General features: G+C 37.3%; 1 protein-coding gene across 1 annotated transcript; it reads right to left on the bottom strand.

Moving 5' to 3' along the window:
• Window positions 1–5,067: 5,067 nt before the first annotated feature.
• LOC149800694 (kxDL motif-containing protein 1-like) lies at window positions 5,068–18,721 on the bottom strand. Its single transcript, XM_089954729.1, has 4 exons — window positions 18,557–18,721; window positions 10,778–10,930; window positions 8,351–8,397; window positions 5,068–5,846 (listed from the first exon to the last, which is right to left on the bottom strand). The coding sequence occupies exons 1-4, from the start codon at window positions 18,688–18,690 to the stop codon at window positions 5,689–5,691; spliced, it is 492 nt and encodes a 163-aa protein (XP_089810855.1). The 5' UTR covers window positions 18,691–18,721; the 3' UTR covers window positions 5,068–5,688.
• Between the last annotated feature and the right edge of the window lie 8,571 nt (window positions 18,722–27,292).

The raw sequence follows: 27,292 nt of genomic DNA, 5'->3' as shown, positions 1-27,292 counted from the left end.
TCTGAATGATGACCCATTCTTCTAAATGTGTCTTGAATTTTCATCTAGTTGCTTTTGATCCTGTTGAATTCCTTCTCCTTGTTCAGTCTGTTTCCTACTCTCTTCTGCTCACACCCTCTTGATTTTCTCTGCTTCTTCATGCATAACCTCTTTGACCAATTCTTGAGCAATTCCCAAAGAGGTGATTTTACCCTTCATGTGTCTGGCATGAGGGTAACACTCCAATTCTTCTACCCAAACCAGGAGGGGCTGAATTCATTCCATCAGTCTGAGAGCCTCCATCAGCTTACCCATTCTACAGGGTCCATGTATTTACCACAAACCACCACAAACCTATCATACACCATCTTTAAAATGCATTACAATGCTAATTTATCTGTGAAAATATGTTGTAAGTAAACAAAATGTAAAACTTATCGTATAATACATGAAGAAATGTTGAAATGAGATTGTTAATTTTACACCAAGTCCAATTATAGATAAAATATTCATGATATGTGCATTTCTTTTTTACATAATCATTAAAACATCCATTACATACATTAGATAAATAAAATAAGTAACTTTATTGGGCTATACTTGAGTGTACTTCAGTATAGTTCATTGCATTTTAGTAACTAGCTATGATGTCGTAACCTCAACGCCCACAAAGTTGGGGTACTATTATTAGTATGATTTAGTAACTAGGTGTGCATTTCATTTTCATAATTGTTATAATTTGATTTCCCCAAAAATTTGATTGTGCTGATGATTACTGTCTAAATCATTTTTGTAAAAAAAATATGTTTACTGGATTTCTGTGTGTCTTATTTTCACATACTAATTTAAGTGTCTACAATTTTTCCTAGCAATTTCATACCTTGCTGTCATGGAGAAAGGAGAGGTTATTAAAACACTATTTCACAACATATAATATTTATTGTTTTTTAACAGATGTAATGTAAACTTTAAGAGCTTTCATGAAAAGAGCTTGCCTCCTCCCCTTGAAATTTAGTAAAGAAATTGAAATCATGTGGAAAAATTCATTCTACATAAAGCATTTGAGACCGGGATATTGATTACAATTCGTCATAGACCTCCACAAATTACACGATATCAAAAGACCAGTTAGAAGCATTTTTCATTTTTAAATCTATGTTTAATTCAAATGATTTGTAGTTTAAGTTTTGCATTCTTGTTTAGTTGTAAACAAGTTCTGCTGAAATGTTCAAAGGGAACTAAATCTTTGTATCTACCATCTCAATATACCTTTTCAGATCATCTGCCCAGAAGCTGTAATTTTTTAATGCTAAAACCAGAGAAAGCAATATTTTTACCAAGTCAGATTTACAGTAACTAGTCCTTACATAAGATTAAAAACTTTACACACACACGCACACATAATAGTTACAATGTCAGAGTGGATCCTCATGCAAAACATACAAACACACTGCCTTTCTATGATGATTTATAATAGATAAATCATTATGAATGGTTTAAGGAGGAGCTACAACTATGCTGACCAACACTCAACTTAGAAGAAAAGAAATTAATTAAATGTCTTTTATATACATATAAATACACATGGCAGTAACCCTCCCCCCTTTAACATATTAAAGTTCAGCATTGCAAAAAGCAAGTAAATGAAATTAAGAAACATATTACGGAATAAAGATGCATTAAATTTAATTGTCAAAGTCATTCCTTGTCAATTCATTCCAATTGATTTTGTTTTTTTTTACTTCACAGTCTTTTCTGTTGGTTTGGCTTTCGAATAATGTTCTTAGCGCCATTTGAAACAGAATTTTCCGGTGGTTGAAACTGTTTCTCTTATGTATTGCAATTTGCATATCAAATTCTTAAGAAAGTTCAAGAAAATTGATTTGCGTTTCTCCTCAGTTTAACGATGCCATATTTTTTTTGCTGTTGACACAATATGCGTCACAATTTCAGTGCAAACAGTAGGCCTAATTGCATTCACCATGTATATAGTGCACATCTGTACAAAATGACACATGCTTGTAGTGTCTTCGCTTCATTATGCTCAGTTAAGCACGTCATAAACATAACACCATTCAAAATTATGAAGAGATACTGAGTAATATAAGGATGGTTAAAAAGGAACTAACCAACAATATGGAGCTGCTCCTAAGACTCTTAAGAAAACCAGTTAAGGCTGCTATGTTGGTGGAACATGAAGCTAATGTATCTGTTTTGGGTGTCTCTTCAAAGTTAGACTTCAAGCTGGATCAGATTGAAAACTGCCTGGATGCAAAGACTGAAGAAAAATTCAAACAAATCCAGACTAACTTAAGCTTTTATAGGCCCATCAACCTGTTTAACCCCAATCTACACATAATCCATCACAAACCCCTCCCACTTCTTTTTTAATTCCATACCAAGAAACCATGGTAATTGCACTAAAGGTCAGAATAACTTCAGCGGTCAGTAGTGGGGTAGAGGCAGCCAAATCAGAATAACAGAACATGAAGTCCAAAAGATCACTCTCAAGACCCAAATGTCCAAATGCCTGTCGAGGATCGCACAAGGTGAGTACTAGGAAAGGCCTGCAACTAGTACATGAGTTTAATGAACAGATTATAGTCTGGCTCTACATCCCCATTTGTTTGTACCCCCCTACCGATTTAAAAAATGAGAACGTTTAATGTGATAAAAAGTGCACAGAACTAAGTCAATTGAATCATTGATTTATAATTTCTAACCTGACTGTGACCAGAATGGCACTAATGCTGGCATCCCCTGCACCATTTCATGCTTAACAGACTTTCCATACTAACACGGCGCCATATTGCATACACTATAGGCTAGTTTACTTCTATCAGACAACATAATGACGTAGTTCATCCTGTTCAGCAATGCTGAATAATTGCGTAAATTACATAACTTTGAGAGTTTGGAATTATATCCCTCTGCATACATGAACACAGAAATTAAACCGCTTGTTAAATCCACATGAAAAGCATAGTTGTCATTTTCCTTTGCTTGATTCGGCATTGTAAATATCAGAAGCAGATGACTTACGTATATACATATGCAGTCGTGATACACCCCTTTGCTGAAAATGGACTTGTCCAGAAACTGGAAATGGATCTGAGCATGTCCGTCTATTGCACTGAAAACTTCTGTTAAGCATGACAATCGCGCATATGATGACAGTGTTACTGCCACTCTACTCAGAGTCAGGTTATAAACTATAAATCAGTAAATGAATTGACTAAGTTCCTTGCACTTTTTATAACACTAAAGGTTTCCATTATTTAAATTGGTAGGGGGGTACAAACAAACGGGTTTGTATTATCAGACTATGGTGAGATTGCACAAGGAAAACTTGGTTATTGTAAATGGAAAATCAGTATATGCTTTGACATATACTGGATGTATGGTCACCATAATTTCAATATCAGAATTATATGCATTACCAATTAATTATGAGTTACTACCCTTATGGGTTGTCAGTATCAGTAGCAGATGGGAAAGCCTTCGATTATCTAGGTTATTTTGAAGCTAATATATCTGTTCTATTTTTGTCACCACCTGGTCTACAAAAACAAGGTCAAGTGCCCTCTTGGCCATTTCAAATTTTCAGCAATTTTCTCAAAGTGAAGAAAATAGCTATCAGCTTCTTTTTCCTGAAAAAAAGAAAACTAATTTGATATTTCTGATAACAACAAAACCTAAACTTGTGTACAAAGGAGAAGAGTGCTTTCCACCTGCCAGTTCTAATTTGCTTTATTTACATTACATTTCCCTCTTCCCTCTCTCTCTCTCTCTCTCTGCATTCACATCATTTCATTCTGGAACTGAAGCATTCTTATTCTATCTTTTTTTTTTTCGCTGTAATTCCTTTTCCGAAACTCCAACTCTTCCCGGGTAGGATTTAACATAATGTTCTCCACTTTAGCTGACAATATGAAAGATTGTTGGGTTTACTAAAGATTTCTCAAATATGTGAAATTAAAATACTTGGCACTAAGAAAATTCTGAAATAGATCGATGAATTTAAATTGAAAAAACATACTTAAGTTTTCTGAAATATTTTAAAGCAATTTGTATCCTGGATGAGCCCCCAATTTTCTGTTTACAACTCTACTGTCTAAAACTAAGTAACAGAAACAAGAACAAACTAACAACTTGTGTGAATTCAACAAATAACTTATTCTCCTATAATATAAAAATTGAAAATTTAAAAGGAACTCACAGTATTGTGAATTAGGAATACTGGAAGTTTTGGAGACACTAAGGTCTAATGTCCATTACCTAGCTGACTGCAACTAAATATCATAAATTCATATCACCATAACCTAAACATTTTTCAAGTAAATTTTGCAAATCTTCAATATGTACAATACTAATTCACATGTGAGGTCACCATAAAATACTTTCAATTTTATATCATGTAATATGCTAAGTGAAAAGTAGCTCAGGCACTAGGTGACTTAGTCTTCTCTTAAGTGATGGATATGTATGAGAATAAAATAAGCTTGATAACCGTAATGTCTGCATATTTCTGTAAAAGTAGCTGCCTCAAAATCTGGTAATGTCTGCATATTTCTGTAAAAGTAGCTGCCTCATAATCTATTAATTTCTATATTTCTGTAACAGTGGCTGCCTCATAATCTGGTAATGTCTGTATATTTCTGTAACAGTGGCTGCCTCATAATCTAGAGATGTTTTGTATATTTCTGTTACACCTCACATCTCATGATCTAGTAATGTCTGCATATTTCTGGAACAGTGGCTGCCTCATAATCTAGAAATGTCTACATATTTCTGTAACAGTGGCTGCCTCATAATCTAGAGGTATTTGTATATTTCTGTTACACCTGACATCTCATAATCTAGTGATGTCTATATATTTCTGTTACATCTCACATCTCATAATCTAGCAATGTCTGTATATTTCTGTAACAGTGGCTGTCTCATAATCTAGAGATGTCTGTATATTTCTGTTACACCTGACATCTCATAATCTAGTGATGTCTGTATATTTCTGTTACACCTGACATCTCATAATCTAGTGATATCTGTATACTGTTTGTAATAGTGGCATGAAAAATATGAAAACAATTAGAAAAAATGTTTTTTTAATATATTTATGTCTGAAAAGAGTGATATGTAAGCTGTAAAGAAAAACAAGACATGGCAATCTGCAAACAATAATAATAAGGAAACTTGAAAAATTACAGATATCACATTCATTGTTTGCTAGAAACATAGAAACATAAACTGTTTACTTGAAATATGCACAGCTAGAGACATACACTGTTTGCTAGAAACTTAGAAATATACACTGTTTGCTGAGATTATATTATATATTGCACTGATGCCCAAAGAAACAAAATTCTTTAAAATCTAACAGCACATGTTCTTTTCAATCCTTATGCAATCCTGGAATGTGTAAGATAACTTGAACTAATAAAACTTTTGAAGAAAAGCTGCTGGGATTAATTACAGTACTGTAATTATATGCTCTGCACAGAACCTGGCATGAAACAAATGGCAAATCTCACTCCTGTATTAATTTGTGTGGGATCACAAAATAGACACAGTACAAAAGGACTTTTTAGGCAAAGAGTATATGAAGGGTTGTAACCCATCTAGTAAACAATCATGGCATTAAGAACTCTAGTTCCATTTCTAGACCATATGTATGAATGTTTTACACATGCTCAGAATGATTCACACTCCTCATCTAATGTCAGACTCTTGTGTCTGACTATCATCTGCAATTCCATTGATGGAACTGGTCCTAACTGGTTCTGAAGCAGAAACTTCTGACTTTGCAGTACTCATTTTCTCCTCCTCTTCTTCACCACCTTCCATCAGGTTGTAAACATCACTGCATGCTGAAACCAAAATGAAAGTTTTTTGCTAACATTTTTTCTGAATAAATGTGTGTGTGTATGTATGTGATTTGGATTTTTAACGTAGCTTTAACAATTTTTCAGTCATATCGCTATGATGTCTGCACTGTAGCAGTTTATAGTTATATCTAGTATTGGGGCATTATGCCGCAGACATGTAGCATGATGTCCCACCCAGTCACTTTGTCCTGACACCAGGCTGACCAGTCCTAACACTAACCACTTAATGCTGAGCACCAAGCGAGGCAGCTGTGAGTACCACTTTTATAAGTCTTCGGTATGACTCGGCCGGAGTTCGAACCCACTACCTCCCACATCTGAGGCAGATGCTCTAACCACTAGGCCATCGAAGCAGTCTCTGAATAAATGTATTTCATCATAGAAATTTACCCAAAACTGTTAAGTCCAAGAAGATTGTTATGAACAACAATACCATTTTGTATGATGTCACAATGACACTTTAATGCCCAAACAACATGGAAGTTATTAACATGTTCTTTATTCATGTGAAATCAAAGATTATTCTGAGTCCATTCAAAATTTTCCAGAAAATAAAACATAAACTAACTGTGCAATGGGAAATGAAATGTTTCTCATTAAACAGAAAGCTTTCACATTCGATAAGACAAATGGTTTACTATGTCTCATTTTTCTAACTTTACATATGATTTCTTCTGTGCAAACAAGGCTACCAAAATTGGTACATATTATATTACTGCTGGTATTGTTCTAGACTGTAATGACCTTGACCTTGAGTTCAAGATTTCAGAAATCACCAGTCATCCTTATATCTTCAAAGTCAACCCTTGTGTGAAGTTTTGTGAAAGTATGCTTAAAAGATGTTAACAAAACTTCTTTCTCTTGATTAGGTTACAGTGACCTTGACATCTGACTGTCAGAAGCCAAAGGCAATGATATTATCTGCATCTTCAGTGGTACAATATCTACAAGGTTTTTGAGGCAGAAGTATATTTATTCCATGTAAACAACATATCCATGGTGGGTCAGTGATCTTGACCAGTGACCTTAGGCCCCTAAATCACTTGGCTTTTGTGTTTTCTAAGTCATTACACTGAAAAAGTTTGGTAAAGAAGAAAAGCAGATTCTACTTATTACAAAACCCACAATACTTGGTAAGCCACAGTGACTCTGACATTTTGCCTTTAGATTTAAAATTGAAGGAGTTCTTTGTATTACAGGGCATCATACCTGCACAGTTTGGTAAAGATATGTAATGCCAAGCTCATATTAATGTGTGGAAAACTATTTATGGAAGGACAGATCTAACACAAACATAATACGCCCTACCTTACAGACAGATCAACAGATCTAACACAAACATAAATATGCCCTACCTTACAGACAGATGGACAGATAAAACACAAACATAATATGCCCTACCTTAGAGCCAGATGGACAGATCTAACGAAAACATAAATATGCCCTACCTTACAGACAGTTGGACAGATAAAACACAAACATAATATGCCCTACCTTACAAACAGAAGATGGTAATACCCCCTCCACCTCCACAATGTAGATAAAAACATGAGTCAAACCACATAACAAAACGAAATTTGCACAATATCCTTAAGCCATCTGTGACTTATACTAAATTTAAATTACTTGGTAAGCCACAGTGACTCTGACATTTTGCCTTTAGATTTAAAATTGAAGGAGTTCTTTGTACTACAGGGCATCACACCTGCACAGTTTGGTAAAGACATGTAATGCCAAGCTCATATTAATGTGTGGAAAACTATTTATGGAAGGACAGATCTAACACAAACATAATACGCCCTACCTTACAGACAGATCAACAGATCTAACACAAACATAAATATGCCCTACCTTACAGACAGATGGACAGATAAAACACAAACATAATATGCCCTACCTTAGAGCCAGATGGACAGATCTAACGAAAACATAAATATGCCCTACCTTACAGACAGTTGGACAGATAAAACACAAACATAATATGCCCTACCTTACAAACAGAAGATGGTAATACCCCCTCCACCTCCACAATGTAGATAAAAACGTGAGTCAAACCACATAACAAAACGAAATTTACACAATATCCTTAAGCCATCTGTGACGTATACTAAATTTAAATTTTGTGTGTTCAACATAATATCAGAACTATTCCTATTATGATTAGCAGCATAATATAGATGACAGAAAAATCAGAAGTGACTGACAAAAACTAAGAGACAATGTTTCTAAGTTATCAATCCTTACAACATCAAGAAACAATGTTAACCATGAGAGCTAAAATAATGGCTATGGGGCATAAAAAGACCCAAACAAAACAAAAACCAATAATGTGAGGAATACATTTCAAACACTCAAAGACTCAATATGATCCATTGGAAATGTATTACCTGATAGTCTAATTGTGTTGTTGACATTTTTATATGAGTAACCATTAAAAACTGAATTGAGATAAAAATTTACTTTTCTTGGAGTGCTTGTTCATATACCTGCAAAGGCCTCTGGATGAATCTTGCCTAACCTCTGTTTTAGTAGTCTGTAAAAGAAAAAGAAATGTTGATAATTATTTTGATTTAATATTGTGAATATGAGCCAATGACAGCACAAATGAGTTAATTTCACAAGTAAGAAATATTATATTTGTTATATACCAATGAAATATTAGTTAGACAATGGGCATGTTTTGTACAGCATCTAGATGTTCAAACGGTTATATTCCATTTTGGTCTCAAACAGTGCTAAATTTAGGAAAAGTTTTAAAATACTGTCTAATGATACAAGACAGATTTTGAACAAAACAAAACAAAGAAAATACTCATGACATTGATAAAACAAATTAGGATTAAAAAATGTTTGTTTATTTTAACTATTTAGTTTTATCTGAACACATTTTATTGCCTTTTCTACCAAAACAAAGGGATTGTATTAAGTTCTAACAATGCTGATTCTCTTCCATTGCTTGTTCAAGATTGCATTAAGTTCTAACAATGCTGATTCTCTTCCATTCCTTGTTCAAGATTGCATTAAGTTCTAACAATGCTGATTCTCTTCAATTGCTTGTTCAAGGTTGCATCAAGTTCTAACAATGCTGATTCTCTTCCATTCCTTGTTCAAGATTGCATGAAGTTCTAACAATGCTGATTCTCTTCCATTGCTTGTTCAAGGTTGTATTAAGTTCTAACAATGCTGATTCTCTTCCATTCCTTGTTCAAGGTTGCATTAAGTTCTAACAATGCTGATTCTCTTCCATTGCTTGTTCAAGGTTGCATTAAGTTCTAACAATGCTGATTCTCTTCCATTCCTTGTTCAAGATTGCATTAAGTTCTAACAATGCTGATTCTCTTCCATTGCTTGTTCAAGATTGCATTAAGTTCTAACAATGCTGACTCTCTTCCATTGCTTGTTCAAGGTTGCATGAAGTTCTAACAATGCTGATTCTCTTCCATTGCTTGTTCAAGGTTGCATGAAGTTCTAACAATGCTGATTCTCTTCCATTGCTTGTTCAAGGTTGCATGAAGTTCTAACAATGCTGATTCTCTTCCATTGCTTGTTCAAGGTTGCATTAAGTTCTAACAATGCTGATTCTCTTCCATTGCTTGTTCAAGGTTGCATTAAGTTCTAACAATGCTGATTCTCTTCCATTCCTTGTTCAAGGTTGCATTAAGTTCTAACAATGCTGATTCTCTTCCATTCCTTGTTCAAGGTTGCATTAAGTTCTAACAATGCTGATTCTCTTCCATTCCTTGTTCAAGGTTGCATTAAGTTCTAACAATGCTGATTCTCTTCCATTCCTTGTTCAAGGTTGCATTAAGTTCTAACAATGCTGATTCTCTTCCATTCCTTGTTCAAGGTTGCATTAAGTTCTAACAATGCTGATTCTCTTCCATTCCTTGTTCAAGGTTGTATTAAGTTCTAACAATGCTGATTCTCTTCCATTGCTTGTTCAAGGTTGCATTAAGTTCTAACAATGCTGATTCTCTTCCATTGCTTGTTCAAGGTTGTATTAAGTTCTAACAATGCTGATTCTCTTCCATTGCTTGTTCAAGGTTGTATTAAGTTCTAACAATGCTGATTCTCTTCCATTGCTTGTTCAAGGTTGTATTAAGTTCTAACAATGCTGATTCTCTTCCATTGCTTGTTCAAGGTTGCATTAAGTTCTAACAATGCTGATTCGCTTCCATTGCTTGTTCAAGGTCGCATTAAGTTCTAACAATGCTGATTCTCTTCCATTCCTTGTTCAAGGTTGCATTAAGTTCTAACAATGCTGATTCTCTTCCATTGCTTGTTCAAGGTTGCATTAAGTTCTAACAATGCTGATTCTCTTCCATTGCTTGTTCAAGGTTGCATTAAGTTCTAACAATGCTGATTCTCTTCCATTGCTTGTTCAAGGTTGCATTAAGTTCTAACAATGCTGATTCTCTTCCATTCCTTGTTCAAGGTTGCATTAAGTTCTAACAATGCTGATTCTCTTCCATTCCTTGTTCAAGGTTGCATTAAGTTCTAACAATGCTGATTCTCTTCCATTGCTTGTTCAAGGTTGTATTAAGTTCTAACAATGCTGATTCTCTTCCATTGCTTGTTCAAGGTTGTATTAAGTTCTAACAATGTTGATTCTCTTCCATTGCTTGTTCAAGGTTGTATTAAGTTCTAACAATGCTGATTCTCTTCCATTGCTTGTTCAAGATTGTATTAAGTTCTAACAATGCTGATTCTCTTCCATTGCTTGTTCAAGGTTGCATTAAGTTCTAACAATGCTGATTCTCTTCCATTGCTTGTTCAAGGTTGCAAAAGATTGACTATCTACAAAATGCATCAACCAATGACAGATTTTAAAAAGATATTTATGATTTAAATAGCTAAATATATTCTATCTACTAAACTTTCTAAAAATAATATAGTTAATGAGCTTATTGGACCTAATTCTTCTAAAAATAACATCCAAGTCCTTTTTCATCTCAAACAGCAGCTGAGTGTGTTTGCGAAACTCCTGAGTTGTCACATCAAATCTGGAAGCTGACAAAATGTTAAAGTTGATTAACATCTCATTGGTTTTCTCATATCTGGAGAGCCTAGAAAATAAAATATGGATTGGTCATCATATTACATAGAATTAAAAGAAGAATTCTAGATAGAACTTCTGATGTTAGTTACCATATGCTCTCACTTATAACTTGAGTCCAACTGCAAATGGCACAGACCCAGATCAGCAGTCAAGGATCAATGCTAAATGCTGCTGGACTTGACTATAAGCAAAGATCAATGCTAAATGCTCCTAGACTTGACTACAAGCAAGGATCTATGCTAAATGTTGCTGGACTTGACCATAAGCAAGGATCTATGCTAAATGTTGCTGGACTTGACTATAAGCAAGGATCTATGCTAAATGTTGCTGGACTTGACTGTAAGCAAGGATCTATGGTATTTATTTAAAATAAGAACCACCAATATTCAATCCAATGAATGCCACAAACTTGGAATCATGAAATAGTTCCAGAATCAATGCTTTTTTATTTGAATAATCATCCTCTGTGTTCATATTGCACAGACCACTCTGGTGGCCTAAGTAGTTAGAGCATCCACTTCGGATGCAGGAGGTCGCAGGTTTAAACTCCAGCCTAATCATACCAAAGATATATAAAAATGGTACTAGCAAGTGCCTCACTTGGTTATCAACATTAAGAGGTTAGTGTTAGGACTGGTGTCAGGATAATATGACTGGGTGGGACATGATGCTATGTGTCTGCAGCATGATGCCCCAGAGCTAGACATCATTATAAACTGCTACACTGCAGACATCATAACGATATGACTGATTTTTTTAAAAGCTACATAAAAAAAGTCCAAATCACCCCCCCCCGCTATACAACTGTGACCCATGTGGCACATAAAGACCGTCTTACCAGTCATCTCTAACTGTGACCCATGTGGCATATAAAAACCTTACCCGTCATCTGTAACTGTGACCCATGTGGCATATAAAACCTTACCAGTCATATGTAACTGTGCACCCTTTTGGCACATCAAGATCTTCATACCATCCATCTGTAAGTGTGACTCATGTTGCACATAAAGACCTTATCAGTCATATGTAACTGTGACCCATGTGACACATCAAGACCTTCTTAGCAGTCATCTGTAACTGTGACCCATGTGGTACATCAGACTTTCTTACCAGTCATCTCTAACTGTAACCATTGTGACACATAAAAACCTTACCAGTCATCTGTAACTGTGACCCATGTAGCATATAAAAATCTTACCAGTCATATGTAAATGTGACTCATGTGGCACAAAAAGACCTTACCAGTCATATGTAACTGTGACCCATGTGGCACATAAAGACCTTCTTATCAGTCATCTTTAACTGTTACACATGTGGTACATCAAGACCTTCTTACCAGTCATATGTAACTGTGACCATTGTGACACATATAGACCTTAAAAGTCATCTGTAACCATGACCAATGTGGCACATAATCTAGGCATAATGGTATTGGCCTTTACAGTGACACTTTTGGTAATCTAGGCATAATGGTATTGGCCTATACAGTGACACATTTTGGTAATCTAGGCATAATGGTATTGGCCTATACAGTGACACTTTTTGGTAATCTAGGCATCTTTTAACAGGAGGAAATGTTCATTTTGAATGAGCTATATTTTATTACATACTAAGTCTTATAGTAACATCTACTGATATGTTTACTTTAGAATGACAATATTTCAATAAAGATGATGCCTTTACATTGGCATGACCATGTATCAATAAAGCTGATGCCTTCATATTGGCATGACAATGTATCAATAATGATGATGCCTTCACTTTGGCATGACAATATATCAATAAAGCTGATGCCTTCACATTGGCATGACAATGTATCAATAAAGCTGATGCCTTCACTTTGGCATGACCATGTATCAATAAAGCTGACGTCTTTACTTTGGCATGACCATGTATCAATAAAGCTGATGCCTTCATATTGGCATGACAATGTATCAATAATGCTGATGCCTTCACTTTGGCATGACAATATATCAATAAAACTGATGCCTTCACATTGGCATGAGCATGTTATCAATAAAGCTGATGCCTTCATATTGGCATGACATGTATCAATAAAGTTGATGCCTTCACACTGGCATGACCATGTATCAATAAAGTTGATGCCTTCACACTGGCATGACCATGTATCAATAAAGCTGATGCCTTCATATTGGCATGACAATGTATCAATAAAGCTGATGCCTTCACATTGGCATGACCATGTATCAATAAAGTTGATGCCTTCATATTGGCATAACAATGTATCAATAAAGCTTATGACTTCACATTGGCATGACAATGTATCAATAAAGCTGATGCCTTCACATTGGCATGACCATGTATCAATAAAGCTGATGCCTTCATATTGGGATGACAATGTATCAATAAAGCTGATGCCTTCACATTGGCATGACCATGTATCAATAAAGATGATGCCTTCATATTGGCATGACAATGTATCAATAAAGATGATGCTTTCACTTTGGCATGACAATGTATCAATAAAGTTGATGCCTTCAATTTGGCATGACAATATATCAATAAAGCTGATGCCTTCACTTGGCATGACAATGTATCAATAAAGCTGATGCCTTCACTCTAGCATGACCATGTATCAATAAAGCTGATGCCTTTACATTGGCATGTCAATGTATCAATAAAGCTGATGCCTTTACATTGGCATGTCAATGTATCAATAAAGCTGATGCCTTCACTTTGGCATGGCAATGCATCAATAAAGTTGATGCCTTCACTTTGGCATGACCATGTATCAATAAAGCTGATGCCTTTACTTTGGCATAACAATGTATCAATAAAGATGATGCCTTCACTTTGGCATGACAATGTACAGTGTATCAATAAAGGTGATGTCTTTACTTTGGCATGACAATGTATCAATAAAGCTGGTGCCTTCACATTGGCATAACAATGTATCAATAAAGATGATGCCTTCGCTTTGGCATGACAATGTACAGTGTATCAATAAAGGTGATGCCTTTGCTTTCGCATGACAATGTATCAATAAAGCTGATTTCTTTACTTTGGTATGACAATGTATCAGTAAAGCTGATGCCTTCAATCTGGCATGACAATGTGCAGTGTATCAATAAAGGTGATGCCTTCACATTGGCATGACAATGTATCAATAAAGCTGATGCTTTCACTTTGGCATGACAATGTATCAATAATGCTGATGCTTTTGCTTTGGCATGACAATGTACAGTGTATCAATAAAGCTGATGCTTTCACTTTGGCATGACAATATATTAATGAAGGTGATGCCTTCACATTGGCATGACAATGTATCAATAAAGATGATGCATTTACATTGGCATGACAATATATCAATAAAGCTGATGCCTTCACTTTGGCATGACAATGTATCAATAATGCTGATGCCTTTGCTTTGGCATGACAATGTACAGTGTATCAATAAAGCTGATGCTTTCACTTTGGCATGACAATGTATCAATAAAGCTGATGCCTTCACATTGGCATGACAATTTATCAATAAAGGTGATGTCTTCACTTTGGCATGACAATGTATCAATAATGCTGATGCTTTTGCTTTGGCATGACAATGTACAGTGTATCAATAAAGCTGATGCTTTCACTTTGGCATGACAATATATTAATGAAGGTGATGCCTTCACATTGGCATGACAATGTATCAATAAAGATGATGCATTTACATTGGCATGACAATATATCAATAAAGCTGATGCCTTCACTTTGGCATGACAATGTATCAATAATGCTGATACTTTTGCTTTGGCATGACAATGTACAGTGTATCAATAAAGCTGATGCTTTCACTTTGGCATGACAATGTATCAATAAAGCTGATGCTTTTGCTTTGGCATGACAATGTACAGTGTATCAATAAAGCTGATGCCTTCACTTTGGCATGACAATATATTAATGAAGGTGATGCCTTCACATTGGCATGACAATGTATCAATAAAGATGATGCATTTACATTGGCATGACAATATATCAATAAAGCTGATGCCTTCACTTTGGCATGACAATGTATCAATAATGCTGATGCTTTTGCTTTGGCATGACAATGTACAGTGTATCAATAAAGCTGATGCTTTCACTTTGGCATGACAATGTATCAATAAAGCTGATGCCTTCACATTGGCATGACAATTTATCAATAAAGGTGATGTCTTCACTTTGGCATGACAATGTATCAATAATGCTGATGCTTTTGCTTTGGCATGACAATGTACAGTGTATCAATAAAGCTGATTCTTTCACTTTGGCATGACAATATATTAATGAAGGTGATGCCTTCACATTGGCATGACAATGTATCAATAAAGTATATGCCTTCGCTTTGGCATGACAACTTATCAATAAAGGTGCAGAGTTCTGAAAACAATGGTGACCTAGGGTGAACTTGACATTGTCTGACCTGGAGAAAAAAAAATCACAAAATTGTGACATTTTTTAGTTCATAACGTCCCTAATTAATATTGCTGTGTGATAGCTCACTGAAGAGCAAAAATTCTCCTTATTAAATAGTTCATCAAGTACTAAAACTTGTCACTGTGAAACAATTCAGAAATGAAATGCCATGTGTGAAATTATTCTAGTTACAAACCTGGATTTTCATTATGTAATTATTTACTGGGACAAGTGTTAGAATGGTTGTAAACTTGCTGTCTTCACCATGAACTTCATATTTTCATGGTGTGGGCCCATTTTGATATCAAACGTGCACTGGGTGACTTTGATGTTCATGTTTTGGACCTATTCTGTGTCTGTGCGTGTGATTTGGATTTTTAATGTAGCTTTAACAAATTTTCAGTCATACTGCTACAATGTCTGCAGTGAGGCAGTTTATATTGAAATCTAGCACTGTGGCATCATGTTGCAGACATGTAGCATCATGTCCCATCCAGTCACATTATCGTGATACCAGGCTGACCAAACTCTAACCTCTTAATGCTGAGCACTTAGCGAGTCAGCTGTTAGTACTATTTTTTAAAAGTCTTTGTTATGACTCAGCCAGGATTTGAACCACGACCTCTTGCATCCAAGGCTGATGCTCTAACCACTAGGCCACCAGTGCAGTTTGGACCCATTTTAATAACTAGCTTGTACTAGGTGCCTTTGCTGTTCATGGTGTGAACTCTTTTAAATAACAAGCTTGCATTGGGTGTCTCTAGTGTTCATGGTATGGAGCCATTTTAATAACAAGCTTGCAGTGGGTGTGTTTAAGGTGAGCAGCCATTTTAATAACAAGCCTGCATTGGGTGCCTCTGGTGTTCATGGTGTGAACCCATTTTAATAACAAGCTCACACTGGGTGTCTGTAGTGTTCATGCTGTGGAGCCATTCTAATAGCAACCATGCTATGGTTGTATTCATGGTGTGGACCCACTTTATTAACAAGCTTGCATTGGGTGTCTGTGGTGTTCATCGTGTGGACCAATTTTAATAACAAGCTTACATTGGGTGTCTGTGCATTATAGGAAGAGCATAAGCACTGGATAAATGTCCTGTGCTAACCAATGTCACATCTCTATAATTATCCTTATCATGCACCTATTACTCCTTCTGCTTGGTTTCTTCGCTATCACTGATCACATTTGCAAAGGAGTATGATAAAGCAGTGATTCATGTTAGATTATGTTGCAAGTGTGTACACTGTTCTCAGTATTCAGTAATCAAATGAAATGAGACGACTTAAACAAAACTGTGACTGCTAGTCCTTACACTGGTAGGATCTGCATAAATTACCTTTTAACCCTTTTTCTTTAGCCGCCTGTAAGTGACCTCATACAAAAGACTAATTGGGGCCCCGAGTGGCCGAGTGGTCTAAAGCGCTCTTCGTTACGGATCACTGCCATCTCACGTCTGTCTGCGGCAGTTCGAGTCTAAGATTCAGCCAATGTGGGCATGTGAGAAAGCTTGCCAGTAGCTTCTCGTGGGTCGGTGGTTCTTTCCAGGGTTTTCCTGGGTTCTTCCTCCACCATTAATACTGGCCGCCATGTATAGCCTATCGTGCTGAAAAATGGCGTTAAACCCCACAACAACAACAACAACAAAAGACTAATTAATGTCTTAATACAATGCAGATCAACTTTTAATTGATTCTAACAATTCAACTAACACTCCTGCAAACTGGAGGCCAAATATTGTTTAGTACTTATAAAGATTTTCACAGAAACGCTCGCAGGCATTGCTGTGTCGGGTGACTGACACTATTCAGGAGTGATCACAAGTAGGCATATCACATTTACGATGATATACATTGAAGCTGTATTAAAAGATATAACTAAAATATCAATTTCACTTGACAAAACTAATTGGTATTAATTTTTTAAGTGCTGTCACCAATATGCATTTTTACACACCTTACTATCTCTCTCTTCCTCTCACTCTCATTTATATATATATATATATATATATATATATATATATATATATATATATATATATATATATATATATATATGTGTGTGTGTATCTTCTGCACAACCATACAAATCTGCTGGGGAACTAGACTTTCAAAGCTGGTTGCTATTGTTCTTGTCCTTGGTTTAATTTCTCAGAGAAAGGCGGCCAGAATATCTGGTGAAAAGATAACCCAGGAAAACCAAAGTATGAGCCACCAACCCACAGGAAGCTACTGGTAAGCTTTCTCACATACCTGTATTGGCCAAGCCCAAGACTTGAACGCGCATGGACAAAGGCGAAATGGCAGTGATCAGTGATTTACATGTTGTCAAACATACGATTTGATCCGGATATAGTACGAGTATATTGCCTGAAGAATCCTTCAGTCAATATAAATTCAAAACATTATATTCAAAATATAAGTGCAAGTGTATAAAATATACACCAATGTGTGTTAATGAGAGTGGCTGCAGATTTTTGCAGGTTTAATGAATAGGCAATATCAACCATTAAACAGCCAGGCAATATTATTATAGGTGTAGTGCTGATTTATCAGCCTATGAGTCCTGCTACCCCACAAGCCAATTCAGGTTTCCTCTGACCTTTCCCACCCATTTTCGATATCTGAACATTTTTGTTGGGGCATAGAGTCAGAATCATCTTCCCATCTAAAAAGTTGGAATTTTCCAACATCATGCTGTGTCACCATTGGGTAACTTATTATATTTCGGTCAAGCAAACTTCAACAACCTTTCATTGAGATATAACTACTTGAAATGGATACAAATACAATTTATTTTCTCAGAAACTGCAAGCATTCATTTATCTGCTGACATACAAAAACAACAGATCTTATGACATTTGTATTGCTAGTCACATGACTATACAAATCTCAAAAATACATGTCAATGACTTCAGAGATCTAACAGTGACATGATATAACAATAATCAATTTCCAATGTGTTGTAAGAAATAAACTATAAAAAAAAAAAATAATAGATGAACGTCATGCAATCTTTACAGAAAAATGGGAAGGTTCTGAGGCTTATAACTCGGATTACAAATTAAGACGTCTACCCTGATATGTATGTTCTTCTGGTCGACCCAATTAACATAAATATCAAGGTACACGTCTTACATCGTATCTTACAGTGTATGACTATCCACCGCACCCCCCACCCACCCGGACATAGTGTGTAGGTTAACTTGCTGGTTTTGTGCTACACTTTGATCCTTACATATCCCTTTGGGTTTGAACCATTGCTACGACATCCTCTCTATTTAGCTTCCCCATTAGGGACCTTGCAAACACCTCTGCAGAACCAGTTTCATCTTGTTCTTCTGATGAGGACGGTACAAGATGTGTTGTCATTTCGTTTTGTCCCTCTGTTTTCACGTTAAGAGTCACCTCCCTTTGATTTGAAGTAAAATTCCGGTGCCGTTCCAATTAGTTTCTTGTCAAAAACGGTAACATAAATTATGATAAGGTTTGTTTGTAGTCGGTATTATTAAAATAACAATTGATTATTATGAAATAAGCTGATGTTTTGTTACCAATATTACATAAACAATAAAGACAAAAAAGTCAACATGATTTGCAACAAGCATACATCAATGGGAGAAATCAGGTATCACATAACTTAAAATTTATTTATATAGATATCTGTCATAATGAGCTGGCCAAGATGCCAAGTATACTTTACTTGTGGGAAGAAAAAAAGAAAGAAACAAAGAGCAGAGAGGAAATAGAAAGACACGTGACGGTCATAGATAAGAAAATGTATTGTCTTTCAGACAATAAAAATATGTGACAATGATAAAACAATTACTAATTACCTAAAATATGTATATGAGATAATACAGTGAAATAAACAGCGACACAGATATTATTTGAATGCTGGCTTGTTCCGACCATGTACGGGCTGATTCAGACCAAACGCCAGGCTGATTCTGACTATTGCTGATTCCGACCATTTACGGGTTGATTCGGACCAAAAGCCAGGCTGATTCCCACCATGGCTAATTCTGACCATTTACTGGCTGATTCGGACCAAAATGCCAGGCTGATTCAGACCATGCAAACTATTATAAGAAAAACAATCGAAAAACATACCTGATTTATTTGTAGTAGCTATTACTGCTTTTGCAACATAGTAAGAGAATGCAAGTGAGTATAGTTGGATAACATAGCTTCAATGTAAATCGCAGTCAAAAAGGTCGTGGGAACGTTTAGCGTCAAGAATTTTGATACCCCCTAGGAACGTTTAGCGTCAAGGGGAACTGAACAGGGGGAATAATGGGACTGTATAACGACAAAGGAACGTGGGGTTGTTGTATAGGGTAGCGGGTTTGTTCAGCTAGGTCAGCGGGTAGCGGGTAAGTTCAGCGGGTAGTGGGTGGCGGGTAAGTTCAGCGGATGCCGGGTAAGTTTAGCTAGTTCATAAACTATACCATTAAAACAGCGCTTGGCGGGGCGGTACATAGAACTTCTTTATAGACAGAGACACAGACATACGACACATACATAGATTGATGAACATCACTCTATCACACAAACAACTATACAACCGACTAGAAAAAATTTAGGCAAGAAAGCAAATCTTTCTGAGGCATATGAGTGGTCCTGAAAAGGACCTTTGGTTTTCTCGTTAACATCATTCGGTTAACATAGAGGGCATTGCATAGGTCTTCTTCTCTTCCTCAAACTTCTTCTGTCTTCAGGACCATAGACGATGACTGTCTTCAGACAGCCTTGTCTCTCCACATAGATTTTTATTTTCCAAACGCTCGTAGCGGTGATATGGATGATTGTCCATGATGATCTGACATAAATGGGTAAGTCTATACGGATCAGCAATGACGATACGAGAGTAGATGAATCAACGTTAGTCCACATCTTGTCACGAGAACAGGCGAAGGGAATGAAACGAACCGCGGTTATTTATAGTGGAAGAGCGGATCGAAACGGATTGAGGTTTTTCTTTCTTCTTCAAAATCCAAACAGGCGTTACAAAATTCACAGTGTGGGGTCTGTCTTCCAATCCGAAGAAAGCTGCCTGTGACGTCACATTCCCTGTATAGATGCGCCTGCGCCTGCGCGCTGTGCGCAGCGAATCAATGCGACAGTGTTTTAAAACAGGAAGGAAACTAAGAAGACTATGAATTGGGGTGCACAGGCAGCGTAGACGAGAAGCGAGAATATAGTAGCGGCTACCAATGTCAACACAGTCTTACTTCCAGAAGAGACCGATTTTAATCGGGATTTAGTCGATTTTCTTTCTTGTTCGCAAGAATTTGTTCCTATATCAACACCTTCACCGCCGTCTCCTTCTTTACCACACGTCGATGGTTTTAAACAGAGACAGAAAGAAGAATTGGATAAATTTTTACATCAGCAGAAAGAAGCAGAACAAGCTTTTCGCCTTCAACAGCAACAGTGAGAAGAAGAAGAGGCAAGAAGGAAACGACAGAAAGAAGAAGAAGCAGCAGAAAGAAAAAAGGTTTAAGAGAGAAGGAGGACAGTGAAAGTCAAACGGTGACGTAGTCCTACAATGTAAGACATAGCACATGCTGTTTTAGTTTTAGTGCTATGTTTTGCTATCCAAATAACCGCCTTGTATAGCGTGTTCCAATGTCGTTGACATCGGAATGACCAATCAAAGTTTCAGGAACATCTCACACACTTGGCAGCCTATATCGACACTCTTCCACTAATGTATGTGTAATTAATATGCTTATTATATGCTCATTTGTTTAACCGTTAACTTTACATTGTCAGAATCGTGCAGTATTAGCCGATACTGAACCCGCGCGCCAATAAATATATAGCATTCACTTGCATAAAGGAACTACTTTCTGTTGTAAACAAACACTGGGCGCAGACGCCAGCATTTTTTATTTGTAAACAAATCATGTACACTTGCGTAAGAGGCGCTTTACGTTGTGGTTGTTTAAATTTGTTTCTGAATGAACTAAAACAGATGTTTCTTGGACTGCCACATACCAGCTGCATTGGTACATTCCGCGTTGATACAATGTTTCGGATTGAGGCTAGCTACAGTATACAACAGACGCAAGAAAATATCCTTACAAATAACATACAAGTGACAAGTCATATACTGTCTTCTTCAGCTGGTGATAAGAATGACAACAAAAAAATATACTTACAGTTTTACATCCTGAATTTCCTCAAAATGTACTTTTTTAGTTCAACAAATCCGAGTTACATGAGCCATTTCATTGATTCTCAATCTTGATTACACATTTCGAAATTGTACTGTAATTTCGATTATTATATGCTCATTTTTTTCCCGTTAACTTTACATTGTCAGAATCGTTCAGTATTACCCGATACTGAACTCTCGCTACAATACACATATAGCATTCACGTGCATACAGTTACTACTTTCTATTGTAAACAAACAAGGGACGCAGACGCCAGCACTTTTGATTTGTACACAAATTATGTACACTCGCGTAAGAGGCTCTTTACGTTGTGGTTGTTTAAATTTGTTTCTGAATGAACTAAAACAGATGTTTCGTGGACTGCCATATACCAGCTGTTTTGGCACATTCCGCGTTGATACAATGTTACGGATTTAGGCTAGCTACAGTACTGTATATAACATACGCAAGATAAGGTCCTTAAAAATAACATACAAGTGACAAGTCATATACTCTCTTCTTTAGCTGGTGATAAGAATAGCAAAGTAAAATATACTTACAGTTTTACATCATGAATTTCCTCAAAATGTATTTTCTTAATTCTGTAAATCCGAATTACATGAGCCATGTCATAGGTTTTCAATCTGGATTACACATTTCGAAATTGTGCTGTAATTTCGATGATAAGTGCAATTGCATCCTCCTTACAGCACTCAAAATGAAATAAGCATTAAATTCCATAGCGTCTTTTCAATAATTGCAATTGAAAGACTTCATATTTTTCCCACATTATGATTTCAAACATTCAATGACAGAAACAGAAAAACATTTGCAGATATAAACACGCTTCTTCCGCGCCGCTTCAATCCGATGTATTTCATGTACAATTTTAATAATGTTATTGTGTAATGACAAATCTGCGCTTGTGTATTTAGTTTGGAATACGGCATTCATTCATTTATGTTGTTTCTTGTAGTGTATTTTGTTTATATGATTAAGCCTGAGGTAGAATTAAAAAAATGAGCATATAATAAAAATGTTACTGCATTTGTATGGGAAAATATGAACTCGTTTTGTCGGATGGATATACTGCACTCCCAAGATCGTGCAGTATTCCATCCAAAAAACTCGTTCATATTTTCCCATGCAAATGCAGTAACCTATAATTACTGTGCTGTCTCTATACTGGCAGAATGAAAATATGATACAAGCAAATGGATGCAATTTCACGTTCCGTTGACATACATTTGAATTTGTTGCAATGCGACGGTAGTCGAGGTATGCCAAAGTAAGTTCAAGTAGGTTCATGTTGGGGATATGTTTCTTGAACGAAACGAACCGTTGCTTACAGTTCCAATAGGCATAATATATTTTTATTCGTTTCGTTACAGAATAATATTTCAACTTAACCCGATTTCGGCATTTTCGCAGAATAAAGTAAGAGGTAGAAACGTGATTTGCGCATCGCACAGTAGTTGAAATCTTGGCTCATATTCATGCCAGCGATTTTGAAGATGACATGAGTGACTCTGAATCCAGACCCAGGGAGTCTACACTCAGCCAAAGTCCACCATTAACTCATCAAAAGTACTATCACATTCGAGAGACGGAAATCGCTCCTCTAGAAAATTTAGAACTACGGCTTACATGTACACGGTGAAGTTTAAAGATTTCAAGTCCGAAATTCCGTTAAAGAAAGCATAGGGGTTCATCACCGAAGTGTGGGATTCTTTGTTACCCACAATGAAACGGCAATGTGCAGGCAAAAAAGATGATCGCTTGAGAATTTCCATTCATCACGACAGTTTCATGTCCCCCATTTGGATCGAATTTAGCAGCCCAGCAGAATTGACACCTAAAGTCATCGACAAGATTCAACGTGTGCGACAATCCAAGGACAAGTTTCACATCACCGATGGAAAAATGACACTATTCATGACCCACATGTCTCTTCCCCAAGGGACAGGACGCAAAAAATGTTATTGGTGGACGAACTTCGCGGCACCAAAAAGAATCTCGTCCGAATTAACAACCCCCAAGACAAGATGTGTCTAGCCCATACCATCGTATGCCGACAAGAACGACACGGTAGAATAGAAAAGAGCGTGTAAAACTGTTCAACAATCGGACCAAGGCAAACAACGAAGAGAAGCAGAACTCCTGTTACAGCAAGCGGGGCTATCCAAAGGCACACCCTGTAGCATTCTTGAAATGCAAAGATTGAAAGACATCTTTGCTCGACGCTACACCTTGAAATTACACCCTCAAGAAGTGTGCGGACCTCTTTTGTTTCGAGGCAAAGATTTCAGAGAAGGAAAATACATTCACGTCTATTATCACGATGAACGTTTCGATGCCATTACCAGTATTGCCGCATTCCTGGGATACGGTTATTACTGTGAGAAATGTGACTATGGCTATAACAATCGAGAGCAACAAAAGCATTGTGGATCGAAATGTGAGGGATGTTTGGCATCTCAACCCTGTCTGGATGAAGGACAAGAACGAGTGCATTGCCCTGCTTGTCAGCGCACTTTTGTCAGTCCAACCTGTTACCAACAACATCTGAAGACGCAAGGTTCACAGAAGGAAAGTGCTTGTCAACTCCTGAGAGTGTGTCCCTTCTTGTGGACAAGGCATACGTACCAATAATGCCAAGGCTCACGTATGTTCAGGAAAGAAACGATGTCACATTTGTCACCAAATCGTGGACTTGGAACACGAATGCTACATCCAAAAATACTATTCCAAACAAGAGGAGGAAGATGACCAGAAGAAAGGAAATGTCATCTTTTTCGATTTCGAATGCATGAAAGAGACTGGCATTCACATTCATTTCTGCGTGGCTCAACGAGCGTGAGAGAAGTGTATCCAAGAGCATATCTTTAGTCATTGCCATCACTGCAGCAAGATTCCTGGAGGACGTGAAAAACATCTTTCGAGGACCGAACACGTTGGCCGATTTCGCCCGATGGATTTTAGACCCCATCAGCGTGATGTGGAGCCAAGAGGACATCGACTGTTATGGAGATTGTCGTCGCCATGCCACAGTGATGGCTTACAATTTCTCAGGATACGATGGACAGTTTTTGTTTAGATACTATACGGAACAAAGTACCGAACGTCCTAAAGTGACTTTGAACGGAGCCAAAACCATTTTCATGCAAGTGGGCCAAGTGCAGTTTATAGATTCGATGAGTTACTTGGTCATGCCTTTGAGTCGAATACCTAAAACGTTTGGAATGACACAAATGGCCAAAGGCTATTTTCCAAACTTTTTCAATACCGAAGCCTATCAACACGCCGTTCTACCCCATTTGTCTGAGGCTCACGACTGAAACCCCGACAACATGCTTACCGAACAACGAGAAGCTTTCTACGCTTGGTACCAGACTGACGCATCGGACCCCTTCGACTTTCACGAAGAAATGTTAAAGTATTGTCGTTTCGATTCGTGCCCAAAAACACCCTGTAATTAGCCCTCAAACAACCAGTTTTTGTCAAACGTCAATAATCGGTCAAAGCTCAGTACTGGCTTCATTACTTGTGTGAGAAGGATGACAAATGGATCCAACATGCCCGCATCGGTGGAGGTAAACCGACCATCATAACATATTCGGGGGATGGCTAGGACATGGAAAATCTCAAGATCGTGTACGAGTTTAACGGATGCTTATTTCACGGATGCCCCCTCTGCTACCATCAACTTGACACTAAAATTAGTTTGTACAACGTACCATCGAAGACTTGTACGATGACACTTGTCAACGGCGCTTGAAGTTAGAACAGCAAAGATACCAAGTGGTGGAAATGTGGGAACACGAGTACGATTATCGTTTGAAAACCGATCCCGAATTTAAATGTATCATTGGAAAGTTAAAAGCTGGTGGACGCTCTGTACTCGCGAGACAGTCTGTATGGAGGACGAACGAATACCACCTGTTTGCTGTACTACGCCAACGAGAAGAAAGGATAAGAAATCAAATGCTGGGACGTATGTTTGCTGTATCCTTACATGTGAAAATATTGTCGCTTTTCCGCAGAGCACCCGCAACTGCTGACAGAACACATTGACCTGGACAACATTCAACAATACGAAGGCTTAATCAAGTGCAAACTCTTGCCTCCCAGACTTGTACCGTCCCATTTTACCTCACCGTTGCCAAGGAAAACTGATGTTTCCCTTATCCTGTACTTGTGCCGAAACGCGCAATCAAGACCAGCCTTGTCAGCACACCCAGGAAGAACGTGCCTTGACGGGAACATGGGTCAGCGTGGAATTGTTTAAAGCTCTGAACCTGGGATACCAACTGTTAGAAGTGAACGAAATTACCCAATTTACCAAGACAGAACAGTACCACAAGGGTGACGAGACTCAGAAAGGCATTTTCACAGACTACGTGGATGCCTTTTTGAAACTGAAAGAGGAAGCCAATGGTTAGCCTTCGTGGTGCTACATTCCCGAAGACCAAAAATAATTCAAAGAGAATTACTGGGAGCAGGAAGGCACCACTTTAGACAACGTGGAGAAAAATGAAGGAAGGCGATCATTTGCCAAAGTGATGTTAAATTGCTTGTGGAGTAAAATGGCACAACAACCATATTTCCCTAAGATGGAGTATTTGACAAACCTTCCCGCTACTTCCAGATGATTCGCGATAAAACCAAATACGTGAAACACGTGAACGTCCTTCGTTAGGATTTGATCTTAGACAATTACGTAGAAGAACTGGACTTTGTAGTAGCCGACGAATTTGGAAATGTTATCATTGCGGCCTACGTGACAGCCCATGTTCGCTTAAAATTGTACCATGTTATAGATCTGTTAGAGATCGCGTCCTGTACTTTGACACTGACAGTTCGAATCTACATCGATCGCCTGGGTCACTGTTACCCTAAAATCGAAGGAGACCGTTTAGGAACCTGGACGGACGAGCGCTCACAAAGTACCCGCCCACAAAATCAAAGTCCAGGAGAGATCGGGCATGTTACAGAGATTGTCCAAGTAAGAACTGTCCCGATTTAGTCCTTTGCGAACCATTCTAAGACGTGTAATCCCTGTCATCAAATTGATACGACGTAAAGACAATCAGTGGCGGTATAAAAAAGACTTGTGACAAAAGGATGTGTCTCAGTGTTTTTGTGCGCCTGAATGCCCAAAGATGTCTCCTCAAAGAAGTGCAGACTGTCACCATCGTCGTTCTTCTGTCCAAAAAGGAAAAGGAGAAAGAAAAGGACAGTCTCGCCATCCGAAAATACGCTTAGACAAGCATCGACGTCACTCCCAGAAAACCCATTGTCGTCCAAAGAAAAAAATGAGCAACCAAAAGAAAGGATTCTATAGCGATTTTAGAAAAAAAAACAACGTCACCTTTATGACGGAGCGATAGTCAGAAAAAATATAAAAGTACGTGTGACAGGTCATCGACGTCAGTGTAATTCTTGGTGTGTGCCCTGGAAACGACAATCAAAGATGTCCCCCCCCCCCCAGAAAACATTCCTCTTCTACCCCTAGAAAAAAGGAAAGGACTTTTTCCTCATTTAGCCAAATCTTGGGACATGTTGTCCGTCCTGTCCAAAGCATATCCATCCATGCGAAAACAAATCATTCAAACTACCTCCACAGAGGTCATAGATACCGTGTGCGAATGTTGTTTGTATGTCTTGAAATGCACGATACCTTTTTCTAAACATCAGAAATAATGCTTAGCAAATCATCGACACGTTCTTCGCCAAATGGTCCAAAAGAAATTACCCATTCGTCAAAAAAAAAAAAAAAAAAAAAAAAAATGTTGGTGCAAAGCGAAGAT

The sequence above is a fragment of the Sinohyriopsis cumingii genome, chromosome 4, assembly GCF_028554795.1.
Source record: "Sinohyriopsis cumingii isolate HCF-2022 chromosome 4, ASM2855479v2, whole genome shotgun sequence".
In the NCBI taxonomy this organism is placed as follows: Eukaryota; Metazoa; Mollusca; class Bivalvia; order Unionida; family Unionidae; genus Sinohyriopsis; species Sinohyriopsis cumingii.
The sequence above is the reverse complement of the archived record's forward strand: the minus strand, read 5'-3'. Positions and strand labels throughout refer to the sequence as shown.